This window comes from Spea bombifrons, chromosome 11 (genome assembly GCF_027358695.1).
Source record: "Spea bombifrons isolate aSpeBom1 chromosome 11, aSpeBom1.2.pri, whole genome shotgun sequence".
NCBI classification, from domain to species: Eukaryota; Metazoa; Chordata; class Amphibia; order Anura; family Pelobatidae; genus Spea; species Spea bombifrons.
Window position 1 is genome coordinate 24,013,685 of NC_071097.1, and position 27,140 is coordinate 24,040,824.

Consider the following 27,140-nt stretch of genomic DNA (forward strand, 5'->3'; position numbering starts at 1 on the left):
AATTTTGCTACATCAAAACATCAGTTTAAATGCCTCTATATAACAAAAATATGTTAATGAAATATTATAATACCAAGTATTTGAAAGAATATTTTTATTCTACTCATCTTTTTTCTTTTATCTCTGGGAAACAAATGAAAGCTATTTATTTTACTTTTTTTCCCTAGACCATTTTAAATCTGGTACTTTGGTTATTCGTTTTAAACACTTTTCAATTATCCTTGCTAATCTCATTAAGGATTAACCCAATAACAAATAATGTATTTCAACTAAAGATCAATACTTTCACTAATTTAAATGCAAGAAAAAAGTTTATTCACAATTAACCCTCTATGTACAAGCAAAGTAAACACATAATAGTGTTAAGTTATAGGAGGAGCTTCTTCGGTAGCAGTGAGGTGAAGGCAGTAGAGAAGAGGCTTGTGTATCGCTAAGGTGGGCTAGCGGGGCTTATGTTATGTTTGTTATGTCATGATAGTCCATGATTATGCTGCCCATCTTCCTGGTTTGCCCTATGGTCAGAACCTAATATTTAGCACCTTAGCTTTTATCCTGCTCATAGCCACCATGATGAATGAATCACTTCTCTAACCAACTCAGTATAAGGAAGCAACATCTGTTATAGGAACACTGCCAGACGTGGGGGCATACATTTTCTCTGTGTGGTTGGCTTTCGCACCCAAGATGCTCAATGCAGCTCCTCTGGTCACTAATTTGATGATGAAAAACATATTTAGGAAATGGCGTATAACGTCAATCAGCCCAACACGCAAAACAAGCAAAAAGAAACTATTTAAAGGGCAGTAATACTTTAAAAAGTATTTTTTTAAACAGTAATTTAAAAAAAATATTTTGCTTAACCCCTTAAGGACAATGGGCGGTCCCTAAACCCATTGAAAACAATGCATTTTGAGCCCGTACATGTACGGGCTTTGTCATTAAGGGGTTAAATAAAGATAACAAACTAAGTGCATACATGTTACCTTGTTATCTACATTTTGAATTTCATATTTTTGCTAACCTAAAAATGGTTGCAAAATAATGGCTGTTGAAATCATTGAATTTTATGATTTAAACCTCTCTTCATTCGCTTTTCTTTTTACATTTTTTATTTCAAATATAGTAAACTTTTTTTCAGGCATTGGGAAACCACGGCACACAAAAGCATTAGCTCCTTGGTTTTTAAAGATATTGACGTAGGCAACATTGTTCATGATGTATATTTTCTGATTATGATATATTTGCTTTTGTCATAGATATAATATTAGAATATTATTGTGCTAACATGTTCTGGGGGGGGTCAGTCATGGAACTAATGTAAAACTAGGGATATCGGTTTCCCTTCTTTACAATGGGAGGTTCTGTCACTTTTGTAGGGTTCTAAACAAGTGTTAATGGGATGATTTTTATATCTTAGACACACTCCCTGCATCATATAGAATGCAGGTGGATTATAGACACAAAGGACTATTGGACATTGGTGGAAAATTGTCCGGACAGACCCTCCACCCTCACCCCCCGTAATGGTGCATCATTAGTGCCCTTGTATAGACCAAGCGTATTAAACTACCATTAATGCGATTCAGGGGACTGAAAATGGTAACAGTATTAACAGATGTGCAAGAAGCACTTATTTTTGTACATTTTATTATTTCTGTTTGTAAAGAACTGTGAATATTAAAGAATATCAAATAAATTATGCCATCACTTGAAACAAATTATGGAATTAACCTCTTTTCTGCCAGTAGGGACTGAGACTCACTGCAGAAGGGGAAAACAGGGGTAACTTGTTGAGTGCTAGGGGGTTTGCTTGCCTGTCCGGCACTCATCATAAGGTTAAGGAATTAAGTGGACATAAAAAATTGGGTGGATAAAGTACTTTGTAATCCATTTACGAAAATGTCATTAAATTGGTAACACAGGGATATTAATGAAATGCATATGTACATTGTTAATCATGGATCACAAGTGTATGATAACAAATGGAATGTCATTAATTAGGCATTTTAGCACAATAAACATGTATATAATATTGCGAATCATTGTTTTGTGTTTTTATTAATGTTGGTATTGTTGGTTAGAGTATTACAAACACAGAATCAATGCAAGGAAATTTATTTAGAAAAACCCCACTTAAACGGGACAAATAAGGTGCACACGTCTTTTAAAGTTATAAGGACACTCTGAGAAGCGCAATATTCTACTCTGTGTTCATCAGTTGTAGACCAGACAGCTGACTTCCGCAAAGAGCATAATGAAGAACATTGGGTCACAATCATCAAAAGTAAATAAAGCAGTTATGTATTATATCCCCCTGTACTTGAATGTAGTAGCGTCCAGTTTCGGTACCTCTTTACAAATAAAACAAGAGACACTTCTTTATTTTTAAAAAACTTTATTAAATGTCAGATATGGAATTATTTGTCCGCGGTGCGGACTTAAAATAACTTCAGCATCGCGACACTCAACCTTTATTAACATGTTACAAAGTGTCAAATATTATTACCACAACCAATTTGACACAATATATATCAATAATTTATTGTAAAATGAAAGCAAACATAACCAATTGTAACCATTTAAATAACCACTTAATAACCAAATTAATAACCAAATAAGTAACCTGCTGGTATGGGCGTGTCCACCTGTATCCCTGCTGAAACTGCCGGCGTCCCCCAGCGCGGCAGTCACATGACCATACGATTCACAGGGGCAGCTGCCCCTGGAGTGTCCTGCACTTACACCTCTGTGCACCACAAGTAACCATACCTAGATGGTTAACTCCTGCACCGTACCAGCTTAAAAACCAGAGTACCCGGCACAATGCCAAAATCAGGGGAGGGATGGGCGGGAAAATTTTCTTTAAAATGATTGCCCCTATAGGCCACGACCCTTCCTTATATATCCCCCAGGGAGCCACCAACTTAACACTTTCAGTGTCAAAATTTCCGCTTAGTCATGCCTTAACCCCTTCAACAGGCCTGACCATGGGTACCTCGTCCGCACTAAATTCATGTGGCCCCTCTGTCCAATTTCTTTTCCTCCGGGGCTGTTCTAGTATGTCTTAATGCGTGTTAATGTCTATTATAAGTTACGTATATTGTCACGTTTAAGTTATTGTTATTTTCCTCTCTCCCCTATAGCTCTGTGGAATCTGCTGGCGCTCTATAAATAAAATGTTTAAAAAAACAGTGTTTTCTGTTCCATGTAGGCCCAAGTCAGTAAGACTGTCCCTGCACAACCGGCTTCACTTTTACCTTGGCTATGTATCATATTTATTTCTATTATATTCCTTTCTTATAGGTGTCAGCCACCCACAGTGTATTCTTCATAACATATTCATATGATGTTTCATTATTATTATGTATGTATATTTCATACAGACAAAGGGATCTTTTTAAAAATGTAAAATGAATCTCTAGTCACATGCCAATAACACAGGCAGCCTAATAATAGTGGCATATATTAAGTAGACTTGGGCGCCGTCCAACTCTTGTTCGTCTTCGCGGGGGGAAAATCTTCGTGTTCTACGAATATTCACCCGTTCCTGTGTTTGCTTCGGGCAAATATTCGTGTACATTCTTCGTGTTTTGCCGTTTTTTTGTAGAAGGGGTTAATACAGGGTTAACACGGTAAGCACTACACAGCATCTTTGGCGCCAGGATTTTAAATGTCCGTACGAGCAACCCTATTGGTCCCCGGCAGGGTCCACCTCTGCCATCAATCAATGAAGTACACCTGTATTTCATTGGTTGATGGCAGGAGAGCCCCCTGCTGCCAGAGGAGGCCCCTGCAGGCAACCAATAGAGTCGCTCACACGGCCTTGTAACTCCTGATGGCGAACCTACAGATTTACGCTCCTGTTAACCCCTGCGATGCTGCGTAGATAAGGTAGGCTAGATGGGAAGGGACCAGAGAGATTAGTAAACGAAGAGGAAGTTGTGTGTCTTCGTCTTTGTATATGTTTAGCCGCCTCCATGTTCGTATTTTCGGTATCATGCTGAACAACGAAAACGTACCCTTGGTGTTCGTTTTCATGTTCGCCCACAAATGAATGCACAAGTCTAATATTAAGTTGTCATAAGAGTCTAAATTTTGTGTAAACTCCATCAGTGTTTTTGCATTTCTGGGTTCAATGTCTCTTCAATTGTGGATGAGTAGATGAACGATGCTTACAATCGTAAAAAAAGTCAGTGTTTTTTATTACACATTATTCTTCTGGATAAGGCTGTGTGGGCCTTTTCTCACTTTTTCCCATATACCATAGAGTAGCCGGTACTGTTTTGTTCCTGGCTTAGATGGTGTATTTCCCCTTAGCTGTCCCATTGATTAAATGCTGACTTATAGGAAGAAGAATATCAGCATTGGTTGTTATGATGGTTTTCTGCATATGTCACAGTCTGTATTGGTCATGATGTGCACATAATGTATTTCTAACTCTTTAAATGACTTAGAATCTCCGTGGATATTTATACCTAGGGCTTCCTAAAATACAACTCCAGCAATGTATCCCTTTGTATTTTGGCATTGCTCCAACCTGGAGACACCCATGATTGGCATTCTAGTGCACTCCAGCCACCAAGGCCATGCAGAATATGAAATATGGCAGCCACTAGTATGGTTATGTTGCCTTCCCTTGGTATAAGAAACCCCATCCAACCATACAATCTTTCTTTGAAGATTAATGAACAAAAACAATTCCTTCTTCTTGAAATATGCGTGATTATATCTGCGCCACATTTTCTTTGTATTTGGGAACTGTAATATTATTTATTACACTTTATAAGAATATATGATTTATGTTTTTGTAACAAGTTCCATTTTTTCAGCTCCATACGTCATAGAAAAGATTCCATTTGTGCAGATGGCATCTGATCCAGTTTTCATGCAATCAGGTTAAATACAGTGCATCAGATAAGACTGTTTGTTCAAACTCAGGGTAGCCATGAACCATTAGGACAACACAAAATTTTAACAAATACATTTTTTTATTTTACATTTCCTCCAAATCAAGTCTGTGCCTCAACTATAGTAACATACAGTGAAAATATTCTAGAAGCGATTAACCTTCATTTTTTATTACTTTTATTTTTTCCAACAATCAGGTTGGAAATCCCAACCACAGATCAAAGTGTCTCACACATTGATCTGCTCCAACCAGACACTGAACAAAGTTTCACTTAAAAGCCACATATAAATCTCAAATAGTGCACAATAATAATTATTGTTTTTATTATTATTAATTGTGTCTTGTACAGGAACACCAAAATTCATCTATATTTCTTAAGAGAGAATGAACTCGGTATTTGCATTTTGAGGCATGATGAGTGTTCGTGGGAGGCAATATTAATGTTGGTGTCCCCATTGTGTGGTTAAGCGACAATAAACAATTAAGATTCAGGAAAAGTAACTATTAGAGAAAAATCTAGCACTAAACCTTGGTGTATGTATTCTAGAATCTTAACTGAGAGGCTGACATAAAATGAACCAGGAAATAACCGGCACCTATCACAAAAGATAAAGAATAAGCCTTTATGTCCTTTGTGTCCAAAGCCCAGGAGATGGTCATGAGAATTGGGGCATAGTTTGCCACTGGTTTTGTCGATGATGAAACAGGTCAGATTCGAAGGATATTGTGACATAGGAACAGGTGAATGTGTCAGCGTGCAACAGTTTCTTTACCCAATAAAAGAAGAACATGTTCATCGAAGGTGATCCTAAACACCCGAACTGCCAGTAATGTGAGCCAGGAGAACATCTGCAAGTCATGCCATTATTTAAAGACACACTTAGTTGAGTAATGTGCAATAAAATATCAACCATCACATACTGATAACAAAAGTACTAATTAGGAGTCCTAGATATCATCTGAACAATGCAAAGTATGAACGAGTCAGCTCCGGACTGTGTGACCCCCTTCATATGGTTATGTATAAAAAGTGAAGTCTGGTGTAGTCTGAAAACTGATTTTCTCACCATAGTAACCTCTGCAATTTCTATTCCAACGCTTACCATGGTGATAAGGCCACTTTTCAAATTTTGGCCAGAATCACTTTTTATACACAACCCCAAATATGTTTGATTTTGAAACGTAAACTTTTGTTTTGTTAACCAACACTGACACCAAGTGGTTATCCAACTAAATATGAAGTTTTTATTTTATACATAGTACAAAGCTCTTTTTTGCAGTTATTGGGTCATTTTAAATCGACGCCAGCTGTTTTCTATATTTATATCTCTGAATATTGTTTGTTACAGTAACAAGAAACCCATGTTCGGAAAAACAATGAAATTTAAGAAAAAATACCTTTTTAAATAAAAAAAAGTGCACTTTCATTATATCCTTCCTTGTAAGTGTTTGTTTAATTTACTTTTAATGGTGTTATAATGGCCTTTTTAATGATATTTCCTTTGTACTAGAAAATGCAAAAATCAGTTTACTTAAAGCGGTAATTCAAATGACCAGGAGGTTGTACTAATCTTTATTACACTTTCTCAATGTTATAATAATTAAGCACAACTTTTGACAGTTATCCTGAAATGAACCCAAGACCAATAACACATAAAACCAAAGCACATCTAATGAACGTATAACCCAAAATTATAGGGTTACAGTTCTCCAGTGGGGCTAGACCTAGTAATTTCTTCAGCTAACCTGGGTAATGGTTTGGTGAAGTACTTCGGAAATTCAAATGCGTGTTTGTTCTAGAGTTGCAATGAATGGCTTGATCTGTGGTAGGTCACTCCTACGTGCCTTACATGTAAACCCACTTGTGTCGTTATGGTCCGTATTGGCATGTTAGATTAATTCTACCTTTATAGGAAGCCCCGCTATAAATGTGAGCCACCAATCTCTAATGCAATTTAATTAGAAGCCATATCCTGAAATGTTACACGTATTGTGGTCACTTGATGTACTGCATATCTCAGAGGCCAAGTGCTATTTTCTACATATTTTTGCAGAAACATTGTAGACATTTTTGTAGAGGTTGTTTTTCAAGTAAGCCTTACTTAAGATTGAGCGGGTCACCTCTGTAGCCACAGATCTCTTTCCTCTAAAGCAGGCTTAATGCAGAGAACAGCATTAAAGATGCACTGGAGTCTGCAGGAATTCTATAAATAAAATGTAATGTAAGACTTGTGGTGCAAAGTGCTTAAAGTGCGCTAACCAGCACAAACCTTTCTACTTTACAACTAGATTCTTTCCAGCACAAACCTTTCTACTTTTCAACTAGATTCTTTGGAGATTGCATAACTTTTAATTACAGTAAATCAGAAATGTTTTTCAGAAGAAAGAGGAGAAACGTTGTCCTTACTAGAATCCCCTTTTAAGATCTAAATAATCATATAAAGTTTAATGTTTTACAACAAAAATGCATATCAAATCATGAGACTAGCTCACCTACAAACAGAATCAAACCACAGGAGGCCTGTTTGATCTCACCCCAAGAGTGTTTCAAAACACAATGCAAATTCCCCTTTCATGAGACAGTCAACAACCTCAAACATTATGATTGTTGGACTTTGCCAGAGAGCTTCAATTGGCATTGCCCTGGGCATAACTGAGCAAGGAGGGCTGGGCTTCATCTGTACTCAGTTGGATACCAACACTGGCCTACTGATTAGGCTCACAGTGGTCAATATTAATAATAATAAGTAATAATAAATATTTGGGGTTGCTGTTGGGTTCTAGATGGTTGCTGAGGGCAGGACTAGACTGATATGTTGATGGAGATTTCCTGTTCCTAGTAACAAATGTGAGCTAAAATCTGAGCTGAGACGTGCCATAGGGTAAGCTATTATGATCTCAAAGACAAATAATACGTAGTCATACACGCACGTTGTTCTACTTGTTGACATCATCATTATCTACGTTGTGTAGCCATAGAGCTGAGTTGAATAGCTTAGTAAGTAAATTCTGTATTTGTGTAAGTGCGAGGTCAGTTATCGTTGTAGCTCATGTTCATTGTGTTTTATTAAGTGTAATTGATCCATTATCGTAATTGAGTCATTATATGCCACATCATGTGAGTGAAATTAGCTGATTTTACAGCAATTGCCAGTGCATCAGCGAGGCGAGAGAGACAACTTTGTTTCCGGGAGACTCTTGGGACTCTGCTTTTGGTACATATTTACAATGTAAATGACTGCTGGCTGAGCTAAATAGTTCATATTTTCATTTAAATCTATATTTCTGTCAATGTGAATGGTGTGTAAAGAAGTATAGTATAATAAACATAAAGTTACCTAAAGGCAACTACTCACTTAATTACCTCCTTCCCTTATGATTTAACCCCTTGTCCATGTTGTGAGAAAGACCTACCATTTAAACAGTGAAAGGCTTATTGCAAACAAAAAAAGGTAATTATTATTACCATATAGCAGTATAATCAATTCACTCCTCAGAGACTACCATGTTCCCTTCTAATGTTGCTTGGCAAAGATGTACTATGATGGAAAAACACCAGGACAGCAAAAAACGAGCAAATACATAAAGTTTTTACTTTAAGCCTTCAGCTCTATGAGAAATGAATGTTGTGAACAAGTTTGTTTATTGGTGTATATAATGATTTCATGGAACCAGAACACAACAAATGATCTCATTGTTTTTCTCAGTATTTGGTCAGCGCTCTGAATCGCATTAATGAGATATAACTTATAAACCATAACAGATGACACAGCTTTACTCCAATTCTTCAAGCCACAAAAGAAAAATGTTCTCATAACTTACCAAATAATATTTTGTGTGAGATTCAGAGGGTCCGGACATGACCATGCTCATGGGAGAAACAAAAAAAGCAAGAGCAGGATATTATTCTGATGTTCTGGAAACGTGGGATTTGGCATACATGATCAAGTATCAAGACTAAGAAAAAGTGCATTACATAACCTGGCTCATCCCCAGATAATACAGAACAAGTTGCGGCAGAGAAACCCATTGCAACATAAATCATTATGGCAATAGTTTGAGTGTTTGCAATCATCCAGAATTAACGATGAGTGAGCCGGCTGAAGTGTGACACAATCTGAACAAAACAGAGCCAGATACTATCGGCTGACACAGGACCCAACTCTCGTGTAGAAGGATGCCACGAGGACCTGCTGCCACGTTGCTGATATAGACTTTAATAAATACATTTAATTGATGCTAAAATCTTTGTAGATGGCAGGTGCAGTTAGAAGCCTAAAAGGGCTCGGTCTTAATACCCACAAGGACATCCTGACTAATGAAAGTCTATGAAGAAAAGGATTTTATTGAAACAAGCAGGACTTCATTAGCATTTCTATAAAGAATCAGCTCAGTGTGATGATTGAACAGGGAACGTTGTTCAAATATCATCTGACTGACAACAATGGCAGCCTCCAGGCCTGCAGATAAAGTTACGTGGATCAAAATAAAATAAAACCACATTTCCACCGATGTTAACCTATATTACTGTATTTTATCCCATGGGACTTTCCATTTAATTACGTGATTACTCCTCTGTGTTCTTACCCTATGGTGGGAACTGACTGGTTATGGCGTTTGAAGAAGTGGTGGGTTCAGGTATGGAACTGAATTAGTCATGGAGGTTTTGCTACACATGAACTCAACTCTTAACTTAGTTAATACAATATGATCCTTAAATCTAACATTTTTAAAGCCATTTACACTATTTGAAGAAATGCAAAGTAGAATCAAGGATACTAAAGAAAGCTTCATCTTAATAACCTGGATCATTGTACCCTTTAACACCTCGATAAAATCAGATGGTGCTTCTACTGAGAAAGCTTTATCCCCCAACATTGAAGGTCTGTTCATTAGAATTTACAAATAACATCAGACATAGTATCACAATGCTTTTTCTAACTCAATCTAAATAAAATTATATATATATACACATATAGACATCTTACAAAAGCAAACATTCATTTCCTTGAAGGAAGCTGCCTTTTTTTTCAACAGGATTTAACACATCAAAATAAATTCTGATCTGCGTGAATCAATCCACAAGCCACTTACAAATCCCCAGTCCCTACATTTAAACTCAGTTTTGGTTTGACTGTGCTAATATTTTTTCTCCCAACCCAGGGTCACTTGGAAGTCAGAAGAAATGCCCTCGTAAGGTGTGACACGGGGTACTAGAAGCTGTTTATAATGTCCAAAGTGTCGAATCCTGTAGATGCCGGGTTGAACTGATGACGGTATATGCCATTCCACTGTCCCATTGCTCTGGTTTCCGGTGCCCTTATGCCAATAATATCTGAATAAAAGAGTCATGAAATATTTCAATGTCAAGATGTTGCATAAATACAAAAACAAGATACTTATGTTAAGGGGAAGTGTAGATGAAAGCAGAGCTGAATTGCTAAAATGACTAGTTCCAATGCATGTCACCCTAAAACAATTAATGTGAAAATAGCTTCATGCAGCTTAATGCATCAAAATGGGCCCAAATGTCAATGAATTACTTCATAATTTTGCACAGCCTAAGTTTTTAGCCATCCAAGCCTATCTTAGATTTTTTGTGGCTTTTTGGTTTCCGACATTGCAAATTACATTAAAAGCTTGTTTTTTGGGGAGCTTAATGATGCTTAATGTACAAAACAGAACCTAAATATTAACCAATTTCCTCCAAACTTTCATCATAACCTACTGAAAATCAGCACTGCTTAGGAGTAGGAGTAAGTGGAGTTCAGCGCAATGAAGTAATAACCAAAAATGTTGTAGACATGTTTTCTATGAAATATTACATTGTTATAATACAATATAATATGATTGTCTGTAAGAAAGCAGGGCATGAACTTATGTCGTTACACGTGTGTTGCTCACCTGGTCTCCCATGAGGCATCATTATGTACTATTTGCCATGTTCCACTTAGATTCTCATATTTTTCCACTGCCAGGTATGTTTTGTTTGCCTGTGAAAAATATTAATATTTATTGAAGTTTTAGCCTATAAACATTCATTTTTGTGTTTTTAGTTCTGTTGAAGTTGTGAATGTTGCATGAAATATGAGGAAGTGATATACAGCTTAAACAAGCTAACATATATGAAAAACAGATACTTTGGAGAAGCGATGTTATCCTGAAGATCGTCAACAGGATTTGGGAGCCAAAAGGTTAACCCAAATCCCCACCAAAAAAGGCAAATCTTGAAGGCTCCAGCTCTAATGTGGCATTTCTAACGTGTGTGTCTAGTGAATAAACTCAGTCAAGGGCCATTACGGTCCCAGGCCATGGCTGATATTGTAAAAACTTAGCCCCCACCAGCCAGCCATAAGCAGGGCCAGCGAGGAAAACAAAAACGTGATTACTACTTTGTTGGTAGAGCAGAATATCAGCACCCGGTAATCATACCCTCACTGCCAGGCTTTCACCACATAACCCCAGGATCATGTAACCTTAAGGCAAGTTGGCAGGGGAACTGTGAAAGAAGTCTCAACGAGCAGGAAGGGACAATAGGATAGGGGACTGGAACAGGGAACAGAAATGTCTTAAAAATTTGAAAAATGGAAGCCAAAGCTGCAGCTGGAGCCAGATGGACCCAAGTCTCAGCTTGGACTTGTTCTACTGAGTCTGAGATGTTTGGGAGGTAAGATGGAAGTATTAGGTGTACTCACCATGTAAGCAACAGAATTTCTTGGGTTTCCAGTGACAAATGTTACAGAGGCAATTTCTCCCTGTGAATGTCACATTATATACTTTGTTTAATGGAATATGAAAAAAACTTTAAATATCCATTACAGGAAAAATATATGACTTGTACACTAACATTCACTATGACACAACTAAGTAACCGGTAGGGAAACTGCCACATATTTAAGCATTACTTTATTCATTAAAATAACCAATAACTTATGCCTTTTTCTTGCCCATCAGTGTAACTGGAGGTATTTAGGTTATAAGTTGACGGCTTTATTTGACCAATTTCTTGTCCTGAATATTTACCCAAAGTTACATGGGATCATTTAGTGTATAGAAAAGTACAATCAAATATATATGAAAAGAGACCAATATACTTTAAAGTTACAAACTCAAGTTGCTTTAAGTCTTTTACCTCAATGGACAAATCCATAGCATTCTTTGGGTCATGGGCTCTGCAATGGATGACAGAACCTATGTTGATAAAAGTTCTCCTTTCTATACATGATTAGTGCTCACCGGATGGTAAAGTGGCATCACATCCTCCAGCACGTCTCCAAAGGTTGTGTTTCCAGGAGCTTTATCTTGAAGTACGTCAGGCAGTAAGTTGAACAGTTGACTCTCATTAAAAAATGGGGGATGTGGTCCAGTTGGTAATTTGTCCACTGTGTTCTGAAACAAAGGGGTGTCGGATGCTGGATTAATTCTTCATTTTTTTTAAAATAAATATACTTTGATTTGATTTACTCTTTGATCCATGCACTATAAAACATCCTATCAAGCAATGCCCACGGAAGAAGCTCAAAAGATTCAGACCTAATTATGTTGGTGACATAAGTAAAATGAATGAAAATAAAAGGACTAAGGGTCCAGCTCTCCAAATACCAGCCAACCACAGACATACCCTGTTGCTGTATATCACTGATGGATTATTTATGAGGGGTACGTCCTAGGCCTGACCCAGGGCAGCATAGCAGCCACTCACCCCCATGAGCTACCTGTCATGCTCAAACATCATCTCTGTGCTGGGCACCAAGACAGCGCTCTACTACGGAGGTCTGTACTCACCAAAGTATAAGCACAGACCTCCATAGTGCAAATGGGCCATTCACAAAAAAGATCTATCTGATCCCAGAAAGGCCTTCTGCCCCTGATAAAGTGCCCTGCTCCACCTGCTTCCCTAAAATAAGCCTCTGATAGACGTTATACAGCACGATCTTACAGAAGAAGCTGAATCTGAAAAACTCACAAGTAAAAAGGTACGTGTGTGGTATGAAATATAGTGTAAATTGTATTAAAATACTTACTGATGTATTCCATGAATACATGCATCCAAGCATGTTACACGAATAATATAGAACCCGCTTTTTAAGTTTAAACTGAGTGGCTCGTTCATTTACCTCTGCAATGGCTTTAGCCAGACCTCTGAACAGCTGTATATAAGCAGACAGAGTATGGGGCCCAAAAATTGTAGATGCTGCTTCATATCGCTGAGCCTGTATCAATACAAAGAAAACTGCATCGTTTGTCAACAGCCATGTAAACAGGTCAGTATACTAAATGAGAAAGAGGGAAATAATGGCAGAAATGTTGAAAATGCTATTGTGTAAAAATGCCTTCGTTTTGAAGGGATTAAAGGGCCAGGGCTTTCTCAATCATCTCTAGTCCAGTTCTGCACAGACACACATAACCTTTGCCTAATACACATTCCCAGGTGGGGCACGGCTTTTATAGAGCTTGATTTTGGATTCGTTAGCTTACCTGATACTCTTCATAGGTGGTGATGTAGTGGGTATATACATTAGACAGTCCGGAGATAACAATGTCTGGGTTGCGGGTGCCAAGTGGATCTAACTCCTAGGAAAATGAATCCTTCAGTGAGTATATTTGGTTTGTTGAAATACTTAAGTATACGTATAGTAAACATTCATGAATCAATGTCATTTGTACCCCTGCTATGATATGGTTTAATACGATAATATTTTCTGGCATATTCCTATGTAATGTCTTCATAATATTAACTCAGCATAGTTCTTTATAGGGTCAATTGAATAAAATCAGCAGTCCTAGTTCGTTGTATACTGACAACTACAACTATGTACAAATGATGAAACATCATCCATTATACATGCCTAGCCCAACTCAGCTGGATGTATGACCATAGGATACCTCTCAAGTGTCCTGCTATGATGCCTAGTAGCCCCTCCGTGCCACTTTTGCAGGTGGTGGAGATCGTGGGCAGGTTGGGAATGTCCTCTGCTCTCCCATGACCAGCCTGAGGGGCTGTAAAAATCAATGAAGGTCTGTGCTGAAGCTCCTTCACAGCTTCCACGTGGCCTCCTCAGCAACCCCACTCCAGCCACAAACAAAGGGGTACTATTTTGGGACATGGACTATGAGTGTGCCATAGTCCACGTTCAAGGGAATAAACATTCTTATCAGCCGACGCAAAGTAATTCTATCATTAATATAATACCATTAAACCCATAACTTACTTTCTTTACAGCTTCTCTTAGTCTTCGCCCTGACATAGTTCTGTTGAAAAAAACAATTCTTCAGTAACGAACTGAAATTTTTTTTATTGATGGCCTTTCAGCTGTTGATACCTGTTGATGTTATAAACCCTCTCTCTTGCTGACTATATGGTTAGAGCTATAACTTAAAATATTTTTCAATTCGTTTCAGTGTAGATATTGAATACAAAATCATACGTTAATACATACGTAAACTCTCCCGGGACAGCAAGCACTGCCAACGATCCAATGGTTAGGATTTGAACATCAATTATTGTTGGATGCCATGGTAATGGGACGGAAACCTAGGAGGAAGAAATATACACTTTTTATTAGGATCGTGATTGTACCGTGATGAAAAATAAGTGTAGGTAAATATAAATAAAATAAAATTAAGTAGATTGTTAGTACTGCAGTCACATATCCTATTTACCTCTCCGGTATTTAGCAAGATAGGTTTGGGTTTCTGACATTCTACGGTTTCGTTTGATGGCTTTCCGAAAATCAGATCACGTATTCCATCCCAAAATGGATGACCTTCTAAAGTTCCTGTAAATATAGCAATATTGGTTACATGTATTTAAAATCTAAATGCTACTCGTAATTATGTAACACTAAATATTAACATTGTTTGATTTTAAGTTATTATAACGGATGCTTCCCTTTTTTTTTGTAATTGCGAATTCCCATAGGCGTTTGCCCCTTATCACTGCTCAGTTATTATCTCTTTATGTATTGAAATGTTTCTATCACACCTCCTCTCTTTGTTCTTCCCTCCAAGCTATACATCTGATCTTTTTACAAACCATTTACCATTTTAGTAGTCAGCTTTCATCTTTGAAATTTCTCCAAAATATAAATAACCTGCTGGGTATCCTTACCTTGTGTGAAACTGAGTATTCCAACACCATCAACAGTTCCAGCAGCAAAGCTGTAGCCAAGAGCTGGCTTGCATGTGTGTGCCTAGAAAGAAAGAAAGAAAGAAAGAAAGAAAGAAAGAAAGAAAGAAAGAAAGAAAGAAAGAAAGAAAGAAAAGTAAGGTTGGAGAGGAAATGAAAGAAAGAATGAAGGAAGAAGAGCAAAGGAACAAAGAAAGGAGAGGAAAATGAAGGAGGAGAAGAGAGGGAGGAGAGGAAAGGAAGGAAGGGCGGAAGGAGAGGAAAGGAAGGAAGGACAGAATGAAGGAAGGCAGGAAAGAAGGAAGGAAGGAAAGCAACTTATTTACGTGTTCCACTTGTAGCAATGGATGCAATGAATGGTGGGATATATATGTAACTTACAGTGTGAGTGTCATTGAGCTGCACGGTAACATTACTCATATCAACCCACTGATGGGCCGAATTCACAGATCCTTCGACTTCCGTGAAAGCTGCGTCATAAAGAGCCTTATTGGAAAAAGATGAATATTTATCAAAACACTGGCAAACAAAAAAAAAATGTAATTGATAAATAAAAACAAGAAACCCTATCTTGTAATAAAATAAATTAATACATAGCATGTTTGCTCACGTAATTAACACATTTTTTTCATATTCTATTTATCTACCATAACATGTTTTTGATTATTAGTATTATAATGTAAAGTCATAGAAATGTAAAACCTGTATCATTTAAACTTCATTCAAACACCTAGTTATATTTTGACATTTTTTTTACTTGCATTTATTTATCCATATGTATTCATTTATCTAAATATTTTGCATATATATATATATATATATATATATATATATATATATATATATATATATATATATACACAACTACCATTGTGGTGTTTTTTTAATTGTATCTAGATTGTTAGTTATTACTTACAGATTATTTATTATTTATTATTTTAGTTTTACTGAACAAATCCAAACAGCCATAATCCTGTCTTGCCATAAAATGATGTAATTTCTAAAGAGAAAAGTTATGCATGAGAAACACGTAAGAAGTAACATGGACCTATTGCTTGCATCTATTTGCCTACCTTGGCCCTCAGGTAGATTTTCTCTCCAATTATTTTTGTACTCTCAAATACATCCTTTCCAGGCCCAGTAGCCATGCAGGTCGTAGTCTGATAAAGGGATTTACAAACAGAAGAAAAAAAAAACAGAATTTTAAATAATTTCTATACCAATATCATTTTCAAGATCAATTACATTTCAAAAAGATTATATACAGATTCTTTCGTATGAATAAAGAAAGGGCTAAAGTAGACTAAAATCCTGGCAAAGTCTTCTAAAAAACAAAATGTAATCAACACAAAATAATTACAGTTTTGGTTAAAACTGCATCAATGTCAATATAAGTTCATTTTAAAGAGACGGTCACACTGCTTCCTTCCATTGATGCTACCTTACGGTCTTCCTTACATATATTTTTGGAAGTGTAAAGGAGTATTAGATGTATTGTATTTTTTGTAGGTGTATTTTTGGATGTCCATCCCTGCATGAGCTGGTGTAGCTACAGTGTCACTGGAATCACTGCCAATACCCCACTTACCCCTCCTATTTCACAGGTACTGGTGGGGTTCTCACATGACTCCCCTGTGTTTATACAATGAGGGCCTTTTGTATTCGGTGATACATCCCCAAGGTTTGACGAAGCAAAGGCTGCTACAAATGATCCCTGCACCGGGAAAAAATGTGGAAACATCATAAGCAATACGAATCACGTACGTTAAAGACATTAGAAAAATAGAATGTGTAATAATGTTTATATTCTTTATTAAATCGTCATTGCGGAGCCATAAACGCCAGTAAAATAATTAACCTATTGGTTAACAATATGATGATGCAAACTATCTAATTCTTCATTTTGTATGGGTTTAAATCTCATTAACTGTTTTGCACTTATTTTATAAATAGCGGAATGCCCAAGAAAGTTGATGATTTTATTTATTCAATAAACAGCATTCCTATAAGCACTTTCTATTAAAAAAAAAAACCTACGACCTGAAAAGTGTTAAAAGACCAGATTTTGCGTAATGCTTATTAATGAAAGTGTTTTTCTAAAACTGGCAGGTCAGCTAAGTCTTGCAAAAAAGATTATCTTTAAGATCAAAATAATCATTACTGATGGCCTTTTTGCTTGTTTTCTTCCGTGAGGACTATTGAGTTTTCTAAGGAACAGAACTAAGTACAGAGCAGATATGGCCATGACTACACATGAGATCTGGAACACGACTTGAACTTTGTACACTGGCAAACACACTAAAAAGATATAACATGTGTTGTATTAATCTTTCTAAAGTACAGGCAGACCCTTGGACCCACAAACAATATTCAGTTGCTGCTTTCTATTTACAAGCAAGACCATAGACTGCAAAGAATACGTTTCTTCAACAAACTTAGCATTTTGAATTCATCTCAAAAAATGTAATTTTCAGTTACTTTTAAAATGAAAGAAATTTGATACTTTCGGAAATCATATCGGACTCAAAACTTTGTAAAAAAAAAATCAAGTTATTCATACCCATGCTGCTCCAGAGTTCCAAATTATTTTGTAACGCTATGATAAAATCCATTTCTTTTTATACTCACTTTCAGCTTTTGTTTTAATGAATTTTAACAAAGGGATTCCATTACATCATTTTGTCTAACCTTTTATATGATAGAATGTTTATGTAAATATATCATTTGTACTGTATACATTTTAATACTGTAATACAACATTCAATAAAAAATATAATTTATTATTTCAATATTATTATAATAAATTATTAATAATTTCTTTTAATACATTTTCAAATATAAATATACAGAAATAACATAGAACATTAATAACAATAACACTAAAAACAAGGTTAAAAAAAATTCAATATTATTTTCATGAAATAAGTCATTTAAGATGCCCACCTCGCCAGGTAAAAAGCCTTTATTCTTTTCTTGTTCAAAAAGATATGAAGCATAACCCATGTTGTCGCTGCTCACCAGGTGGTTCTTGTTGTCCATGCTAACCGCATGAACCGCAAACCAGCTGTGATTGAGAAAACGAGAAATCGCTTTTCAAATAATCCAAGAGTTCTTTTAACATTAAAAAGAAGACATGAAACATACTATTAGGAGAAGAAACAAAAAGGTGTATTGTTGGGGGGCCTTAGGTTTCCTTTGTTTTCCAAGAATTTAAATCAGCACACATTCCAAATATAGACAATTTAACAAATTCTGAATTTTATATCTAATTTAAGCCATTTCTGCCTCCCCGCCATTACCATGTTGGTGAGATGTAACCAAACATCTATGTGTTTCAGATGCATTCTGTAAACCGCAAAGCTTTGGGCGTTGGACACACAGAAGATCTGCTTACCTGAACATTCCAATTTCCTGGTTATTCATATCTGTCATCTTCAGGATGGTCATGTCCTTGTCTGTGTTAGATGGGTACCTGTAAGAGACCAACCAACACTTATTGGTGGTTCTGGACTGATCTTCATATCTGCAAAACTGTCTGATGGTCTGATACTTAAATAAAGTAAACTGCTCTTGCATTGGATCATCTCACAAACTGTTGCAAAATACAGCTACCAAACAATAAAGGATGATGTTGTGAACTCTCTTTGTCTTATTTAACAAACATACATATGTTCCTTGAATCGCTCCACATTATAGTTTGGCATTAACATCAAAGATTTACTCGCACGCCGCCTCATGCACTAAAATGATGGGAAAATGAACCAGTTGCTGATGAAACTTTCATTCTAATATCCTCACTTGTTCCGCTCAGACTCTGGATTGAGGAGATATGAAGTTGGACTTCTATTTATATGACTGTCGTCCACCGTTCCTTTATTCAGAAAGATCCTGCCTCGTTTCATTGTTTCGTGTGCTCTGACAATGCTCTGAGAACGCATACAGAAAATGGAATAAAGTTAGCTGGAACATCTTCGCATATATATATATATAGACTTCCTGGAAGACTTCCATCCTATACTCATTTGTTATTTTGTACTTGGAAACTTCTAATGTACATTTCTTATCCAGCAGCACTCCGGGATAGAGTTTACAAGCAAAGCCAATTTAACTATATAATAATAAAATGCATTACATTTCAAAATATGAGCAAGATATAGTTAAATTTGCACTCCTTCAGTGCTGGTTCATCTCATATTAGTTAGAATAATTAAATGCAGGCTACCCCTGTACTACATAAGCCTCGCTGATTGGTACAATTATACATTGAGCTTTAATTTAAAATCTGTGTGTAATTATTGCTTTAACAAAATGAGACCTTGTTTTTTCAAGGATCTCAGCATATTTGGGTTATAGCAAAACTAAATGAAGGAAGATCTTATCATATTTTTACAGCTAGTTTAACATAATTGAATGTAATTTGTCAATGACTTTGATCTCACTGGATACACAGAAGTTTGCTTTGATCTGAATAAACTGAAATGAGAGCACATTGTGCTGGGCTTGTGAGATAGGATCACTAAATGTGTATGTGGGATTGAGCAATTTTTTTTGGGGGGGGTTACTGGGCATTTGAATTGCTTACTGGTGACTCTGTATACACATACAGTATATACATACATGCATAAACAAATACACATACTCACTCTCACACACAAATACCAACCTTGTGGCTTCTCTCCTGTGTCCATGCGGTGTAAGGTGCTGTACAGATAATGTCAGAGCCAGGCACCCAGTAATGCAGGGCTGATCCCCCTGGAACTGTGGCCATAGGCCCTGTGCTAGTCGCCACTGCCCTAATGTAACCCCAATGAGCACCCAGCTACAGTAGTCAATGCAGCTACCGCTCTCAAGCCAGTGGTGGTATATCTGCAGATTATCCATTAGAACTCTGGGGCCAACAAAAGCTCAGAGGCCCCTAGGCATGTGTCTAGAGTGCTTAATGGATAACCTGCCACTACTGTTGTGGGATTTGTTTTATCAAGTCTATTTTTTTAGACAGATCACTGAATCAAGGCCATTTTATCTATAGATGTTGGCATGTCCCCGGGACCCGCTACTGGCCAGCTTCGCCTATACACTAAGTGCCCAACTTTACCTGCCTACACCTGAGCCTCCTCACTGTTGCGATAATCTAAGTCCCTGTCCCCTTAGCCTGGGGCTCAACTCCTTGTCAGGGCTGCAAAATGGTGCACAAATCTGTAGATAATAACTCAATGAACTTTGGTTTACTCCATTAAACTCATGTCGTTTGCTGAGATGTATTCCCATGATAATTAATAGTTTAGCCCTGGATTATTGGAATAACTCAATACAATCAAAGGTGTATATAAGCGCACTATTGAAGTAAATTCTTCTACTATAATAATGTAAATATAGAATTTGTATTTGAAAAGTCCGTTAGTTTACGTACCGTAAAAATCCCATTGACAATGGCATCGGTGGCAGGTCTGAGAAACCCTTTGCTCGACAACATGAAGATTGTGTATTGGAAATAACCGGCAGGCCCAGCGTGTGTGTGGGTGCCGCTTAGTATAACATTGTCTTGTCTGTAGAGATCTCCATATTTGCTCTTCAGTTTATTCATTACCTGACAAAACACAAAAATCCAATCTTTCAAGTAACATTATTATTATTACTATCTTTTATTTATATAGCGCCAACAATTCCCACAGCACTGTTTACAGTAAATACATTCAAAACTAGAATTTATAGACAAAGCAATATATTAGGTAAAAAAACATCTATCATTCCTCCTGCTGCTCTATTAAATTTGTTGGTCATTTTGTATACCCTGTACATATATTAATTTCAATTCACGGGGATCCTGCAGAAATACAAGTCTTAATCTCATTGAATATGGTATAAATGATAATCATGATGTCACATTATTAATAAACAAGCTAATTCTATTCACAATACATACCTCCAGCCTAACTCGCTGTGAAACCATCCCTATGTCAGCGCTTACAAACACCACTCGTGTGGAATTATCAGGTTCTGCTACAATGAAAGCTCGGCTGTATTGTCGAGTGTGAATCCCTCCCGCCAGCTGATCGCTGCTTGCATATCCCATCTAACAAGAAATATGTAAAATATATTTAATTCTGGAACAGGAAAATCATTTAGCAAAAATACCGTAATTATAATTGACCATCCTTGTGTAACTTTATGCTTAAATTGTTACCCTTAAATGTTCAAAGGTACCTTCTCATGAATTACTGACAAGTTTATAAAGAACAAAGAGCACCAGACTCTACTGGGAGTGTGCGGAGGCACCACGAATACATATGGTGGAATATTTCATGGTCATATTTAGTAAGGGGCTGGTTGCATCCCTTTATGGGGTCTTAGGGTATGACCAGGGCCACCATGCTTTAGCCCTCAATGCTTTACACAGTTCTTCCAGAGGCCTTCTGAAGATGGGCTGGTGCCACACACACCAGGCTCTTGTCCTGTTTCCGCTGGCTCAGCAAACTCCTCCTCATAGATAAGACGGTGTGTGGAGTTTAATCAATTGGAATTAAAAGTAGCAGCACTTTCCCGTAACATAGGTGTGTGTGCATTTTTTGTATTTTATTTGAGATTGTCTCTATAAGGACAAGCATCCATTCTTCACTAGTGTGAGTTACCAATGGAACATCTGCTAGTAGACCAGTACAGTCTGCCCTTCCAACACCAACAAGATAGGCATCAGGGTATGGATCAGGTGTTGTTGTTTTGGTGGTGGTTGTTGTCGATGCAGTTTTGATGGGAGTGGACGTCGTCTGAGAAGTCTTATGGGTGCTGTTTGTAGGCTCAGGAGTTGTTGCAACTAAAAGAATAAAAAAAAGAATAAAAAAAAAAACATTTTTGTTTTATTATGCATGTGTATAGAACTGGAAATCTCAATGTATGTATGGACGGCATTGACCAATTCCCAAGAGGTTCTTCTACGAGATGGGCATATTGATCCTGCATGATGTATAACTAATGTAGTGAGATTCCTACACTTAACTATGCATAATGAAGAGCCAGTTGAGCAGGATTTGACCTACATAATGTAAGTCAAATTTCAGGGCTGTCAAATAATGTGAATAATGAGAGTAACATGCATTTTACACTGGACAGCATCCTGTTGATGATCCCTGGTCATGACCGACGACTTATATTTACTACTAATTGACAAGAGTGATTAAAAAAAGCCATGTTCAATACTTTTCATCTTCCCATTCATTGTGTGGCTCTTGTACTTTCTGATATATCCAGTTAAATTATAAAAGTTTCACTGTTCTAGTTTTTAGACTTTTAGTACAAGTGACACCCACCCCAAATATATGCTGATCTCTATAGTTAAGCAGATATTGTTGCATGAAAATACTAATTATCGTTAATGAAAATTGAGAAAATGTATATAATAAGAGAAAAGGTAGAACTTGCCACTAGAATTCCCGTTATCCTGCACAATAAATACGACTGCTATGAGTCCGCCAACTATACACATGGTTAACACAAGTAGTACGATCAGCGTCACTTCCAGTCTGCTTAGAGTCTTCTTTGCCATTTTATATAATGCAGAATCTAGAGACAGACATAAACAGGTTAATAAAACTGTATTTGGTTTAAGATCATAACAAAATATTGTCAAAATTAAAAAGATATGTTAACGTTGCTATGAACCTTAAATACCCACTTAGTTTAGTTCCAGTTGTTGAAATGTTCTTGAACAAACATTGATCAGAGAGGTTTGATAATAGATTATTAACAGGGAAATACTGAAAAAAAGTACTGGATAGAGGTAAGGGAAACAGGTGAGTGATTAGAATTGGACATAAAACAGATGACAATTTGAACGTAACGAGAAAAAATAATTAAAGGTACGTGGATAACAGGTAGAACTTACCCATTACATTTACTATGGAATTTTAAAGAGAAAATAATAGGATTTTATGAAATATATCATTATTAAATAGGAATAAAGGCGCCATTGTGAAAATTGGACAGTCAGGTCTGAAATGAATTATGTATTGTGTATTGTAATATATACATATATTGAGGAGTCAACTAGTCAAAACTATTTTCAACTTTTAGCCAATCAGCATGCAACTTTTAGCCAATCAGCATGCAACGTTTAGCCAATCAGCATGGACTACAATTTCCATAAGCCATTCAATAAATATCGCAATAAATATAAATACTATCCATTAAATTCCCCACATTTCCTCCCACCTAATCGCAATAAAGTATAAATGCGATTAGGTGGGAGGAAATGTGGGGAATTTAATGGATAGTAAGACCAATAATGGTTTCGCATCGACAGATCAAGTTACCAAATGTAACTCCGTCCACTGGAGTTTTTCACTTTTTCATTTTTGTAAAACTATAAAACTATTTTCCGTTGCACTCCAAAATAAGCAATCTCTGGTCTGCATGCTGAGATAATGGCTGATTATGGAGTTTCTTTCAAGCCACAATGAAATTACCTCTTTTAACCAGCTACAGCGTACTGGCTTTTATATATCATCTAAATATTTTAGTTATTCAAAATATATTTTCTAGAGATTTGCCAGCTGGATAAAATGAAGCTAATTCTAATGCTGGGGATTTTTCCGAGAAAATATTATTATCATTATAATAGCTATTATTACATAATGTATTTTTATAGCGCAAGTTATATACCCAGCGGGAAGTACAGGAGAAGCCCAAAGTATGAAAGAGAATGGGGCGATAGCTAGTGCAGAGCGGAGAAGTGTCCGCTAGACATGTGGTATTGCTAAAGAATAACATAAATAACTTATAGGCATCTTTGAAGAGGTGGTTGCTGAGGTTTTGTTAACATTTAGAGGGCGTTAAGGAGTTGGAGGCTTTGTGTGAGTTCCACAAGTATGGCTCAGCATGTCTTGTTAACATAAAAGGTCAACATGACAAAGATGATGAAAAAGGAGGAACCACGGGCCACAATTTCAGCGCAAAGGCCATATTATAACTTAAAGATGTTTTTTGAAGTGTTGCCCCGTTAATGTTTGTTTTAGGGGGGAAAGCACTTTGAATGTGCGCTCCCAGTGACTACTTATATCTGTAGCAATAGAGGAGCATCTGAAGATACTAAGAGCTGCTCCCTGACCTCAGAAGGTAGCAACTGGCTAAGGAACATGATGCAGCGAGACAGAAAAATATCGAAGTCACCTGTTATGGATCACACAGTTCATGTAAGATACATACTATGGGGTATTTTTTAATACTCAGGTGCCACGTTTATGCCATTGGTATGGTTTCTTAGAACTTGTGAGCAGAGCAGATATTGCGGCCTAGGCCAACTAGGTCTAAAGCGGCAGGTTCAGTGGCGCGGCGGCCCACTGTTTTTATTGTTTCAAATGTTAAGGGAGCTTATCTGGGATGTAACTCATGCTATACCAGTGACCTCATAATTTTGGACTCCATTTAGTATTGTCTTGAGTTGTTGCGTATTACATTTATTTTTATTTCTGAATAACCATCTAGTTGCATAAATGTTGGTTGAAAGCTTTATATGGAACTTAATTTGATTTTAGCCTTAAGAAAAACACTCTGTGATACACACAGCGAAATGTAAACTACGGAGAGCAATGCTGCTAATTCTATTACAGTGGAAGCAAAGAAGCCATCTTGATGAAGACTCTGTTCCAGCTACGGCTAATGTTACCATAATGGATTAATATTGATTTTTTGATGCTCGATTTTTTACTATTATTGTTCTTAATAGTAGTAATGATCACATTAAGCATCGAGATGATAAAAAATCAGATTTCCAGCATCTTTAGCAGTCAAACTTTAGCTTCGGTGTCAATTGTAATATTTCTGTTCCTGTCCCCTCTAAAACGTCCAGTGGAACCCAACGCGTATGCAGATATACACTACTGCTCAAACGTTTGGGGTCACTTTTTATGGAAAACAAGGACGTTTCTAGCTGTAACATGATACAAAAAGGTTTTTCTAAGGATCAATTGGCCTTTTAAACCTAAATTTGGATAAGCGAACACAACGTGCCATTGGAACACAGGAGTGATGGGAGTGATAAAGGGCCTCTGTACTCCTATGAAGATATTCCATTGAAAATCAGCAGTTTCCAGGTACAATAGTCATTAACAACATTAACATCCTCTTGCTTTCTCATCCCGTTAATGGACAAAATGTTTCAGACAAGGAAATTGCTAAGTGACCCCAAACTTTTGAACGGTAGTGTATATAAGTAATCCCATATAGTTCAGTATCACATATAACAAAGAATTCATCGATCAATATGCTGTTGGACTGAGTGGATCCATATTTTACATTGTATAGCGTCAAGTAACTGGATAAAGCCATTAATAAAACTAATCTAAGCATGCCGTGATATCTGGTTTCATAAAGAACACCTAATCATTTTATTATGCAGCTGTCTACAAGGGGCCATGCAAAAAACAGATACTTCGTGAAATTAGATTACAGTTATCCTTTGTATTCTAACATGATTCCATTAGACATGAAACAACTGTATATTTAATAAAAGATGATGAATAGCCGGAGGAAAGACTGTGACAAACACTTTATTAAACGTCTATGAAAGAATGCTGAGAGGTCACGAGCACCTGCGTCGATTCATCTTTAATTTGAATACGTTCACTTGGGCAGAATTTCAGCTGCGCAAAAAAAATTTATTCTGGCCAGAAACGCAAAGGAGAACATTCGTTCGTATTGTGATTCCCAAATTATATTGAAAGAATTCAAGAAAAACACCTGTTCTCCCCATATAATCCCATCAATGGGGGTACGGCTGACCGACTGAGGATACTTTCCTTTCAAAGTGATGGAAAAACATGACCCCCAGTGTAATGTGGAATCTTTGATTGCTGTTTAATGATCTAATGCTTGCTATTTTCTAAATAACCTAAGAAGAGACATCAAGACGTCAACGTCTCCATCAGGCCAAACCCAAAAAGCAGGCATTTGGTAATTAAGGACTGACCAGAAAGTAGGAAAGGTGAGAAAGACCCGAAGCTCAGATCCTTTATCGGACCCGTTCACTTGTGAGAATCCGTACACAAATACAATAATGCATAAACGTATAAAAAAATTGTATCATTATAAATGATTTCATCATAATAAAACAGCTTTTCCAAAATGGATGGTAGCATCAAAAGCATGATGAAATCTAAAGGGAATAAATGACTTACCTCCCAGCTCACTTTAAACCGACGGCAAAATATCGTTTATTTCCCAGAGAGAGAAATGTGTTCCCAGGTCTCTCTCTCTCCATTAAAAGCTTGTGTAAGAAGCTTCCCTGGAACTTAACCTGAAACAGGTCATTCTCAAATTGTCTCAGGTAGGTATTTCAAAACTTATCTTTATTGCTGCAAGCTATTTTTAACCCTTTCAGCTGATAAGATCCACGGTCCCCATCGTGATCCATTAGTGAAGTCAACTGAGTCACGAAGAATCCAGACTGTTCTGGATTCGTAAGCTTTTTTTTTCTCTCTCACTAATATCTCTGCAACTAAGCTGTGTAAAGAGGCTGTAATGATGAAGTCAATAATGGTGATTTCAAAAAGAGGCAGTTCTCTTTAAAATTGTGTTTTATGATTTCAACAAAAATCAGGGACTGAGCAACAGGTTGTGTTGGTGTAAGCAGCCTGCTGATGGTCAGGGATTATTGGCCACCTGTGGCTGTCAACGATTCAATATAACAGAGACACCATCCTCTTATAATGTAAATACTGTAAAGGTTAATGTAATCTTTGTATGTCCTTTACCTAAAAAAAAAACATTAAACAAGACTTATTTGGCTTTTTGGCCAATCATCATGAAGCAATTCTAGATCCAGAGCTGATCTTCAACCCCAAGAAGCCTCTTTGTCACCACACATGAACACCATTTACCTCAACGCAGTCTGCAAACCCAAGCACCTTCATGATTAAACTGGTGAAAGGACATACAATGGGGAAAGCTTACAAAGTCAATGCTTCATTATCCCCACGTTCCATTACCAAGGATATTTCCCATCAGCATCTCAACAACCTCAACAGCTGTAAAAACAAGGTTTCCTTTCCAGAAACAACCTCTTGGAACCCATGAGCGAGGTGCAGCAAGGAGGTCTACATGAGGACTACA

The 27,140-nt window shown here is 36.9% G+C and overlaps 1 protein-coding gene across 1 annotated transcript; it reads right to left on the bottom strand.

The window, feature by feature from the left end:
- Window positions 1-9,636: 9,636 nt before the first annotated feature.
- LOC128469498 (putative neutral ceramidase C) lies at window positions 9,637-26,260 on the bottom strand. The gene is made up of 21 exons (XM_053451336.1): window positions 26,207-26,260; window positions 22,455-22,595; window positions 21,668-21,849; window positions 20,962-21,111; window positions 20,449-20,625; window positions 18,837-18,964; window positions 18,433-18,510; window positions 17,982-18,102; window positions 16,627-16,752; window positions 16,112-16,198; window positions 15,420-15,524; window positions 15,021-15,102; window positions 14,573-14,688; window positions 14,350-14,444; window positions 14,122-14,161; window positions 13,388-13,483; window positions 13,027-13,122; window positions 12,146-12,298; window positions 11,605-11,664; window positions 10,814-10,902; window positions 9,637-10,244 (listed from the first exon to the last, which is right to left on the bottom strand). The coding sequence occupies exons 2-21, from the start codon at window positions 22,576-22,578 to the stop codon at window positions 10,049-10,051; spliced, it is 2,301 nt and encodes a 766-aa protein (XP_053307311.1). The 5' UTR covers window positions 22,579-22,595; window positions 26,207-26,260; the 3' UTR covers window positions 9,637-10,048.
- Between the last annotated feature and the right edge of the window lie 880 nt (window positions 26,261-27,140).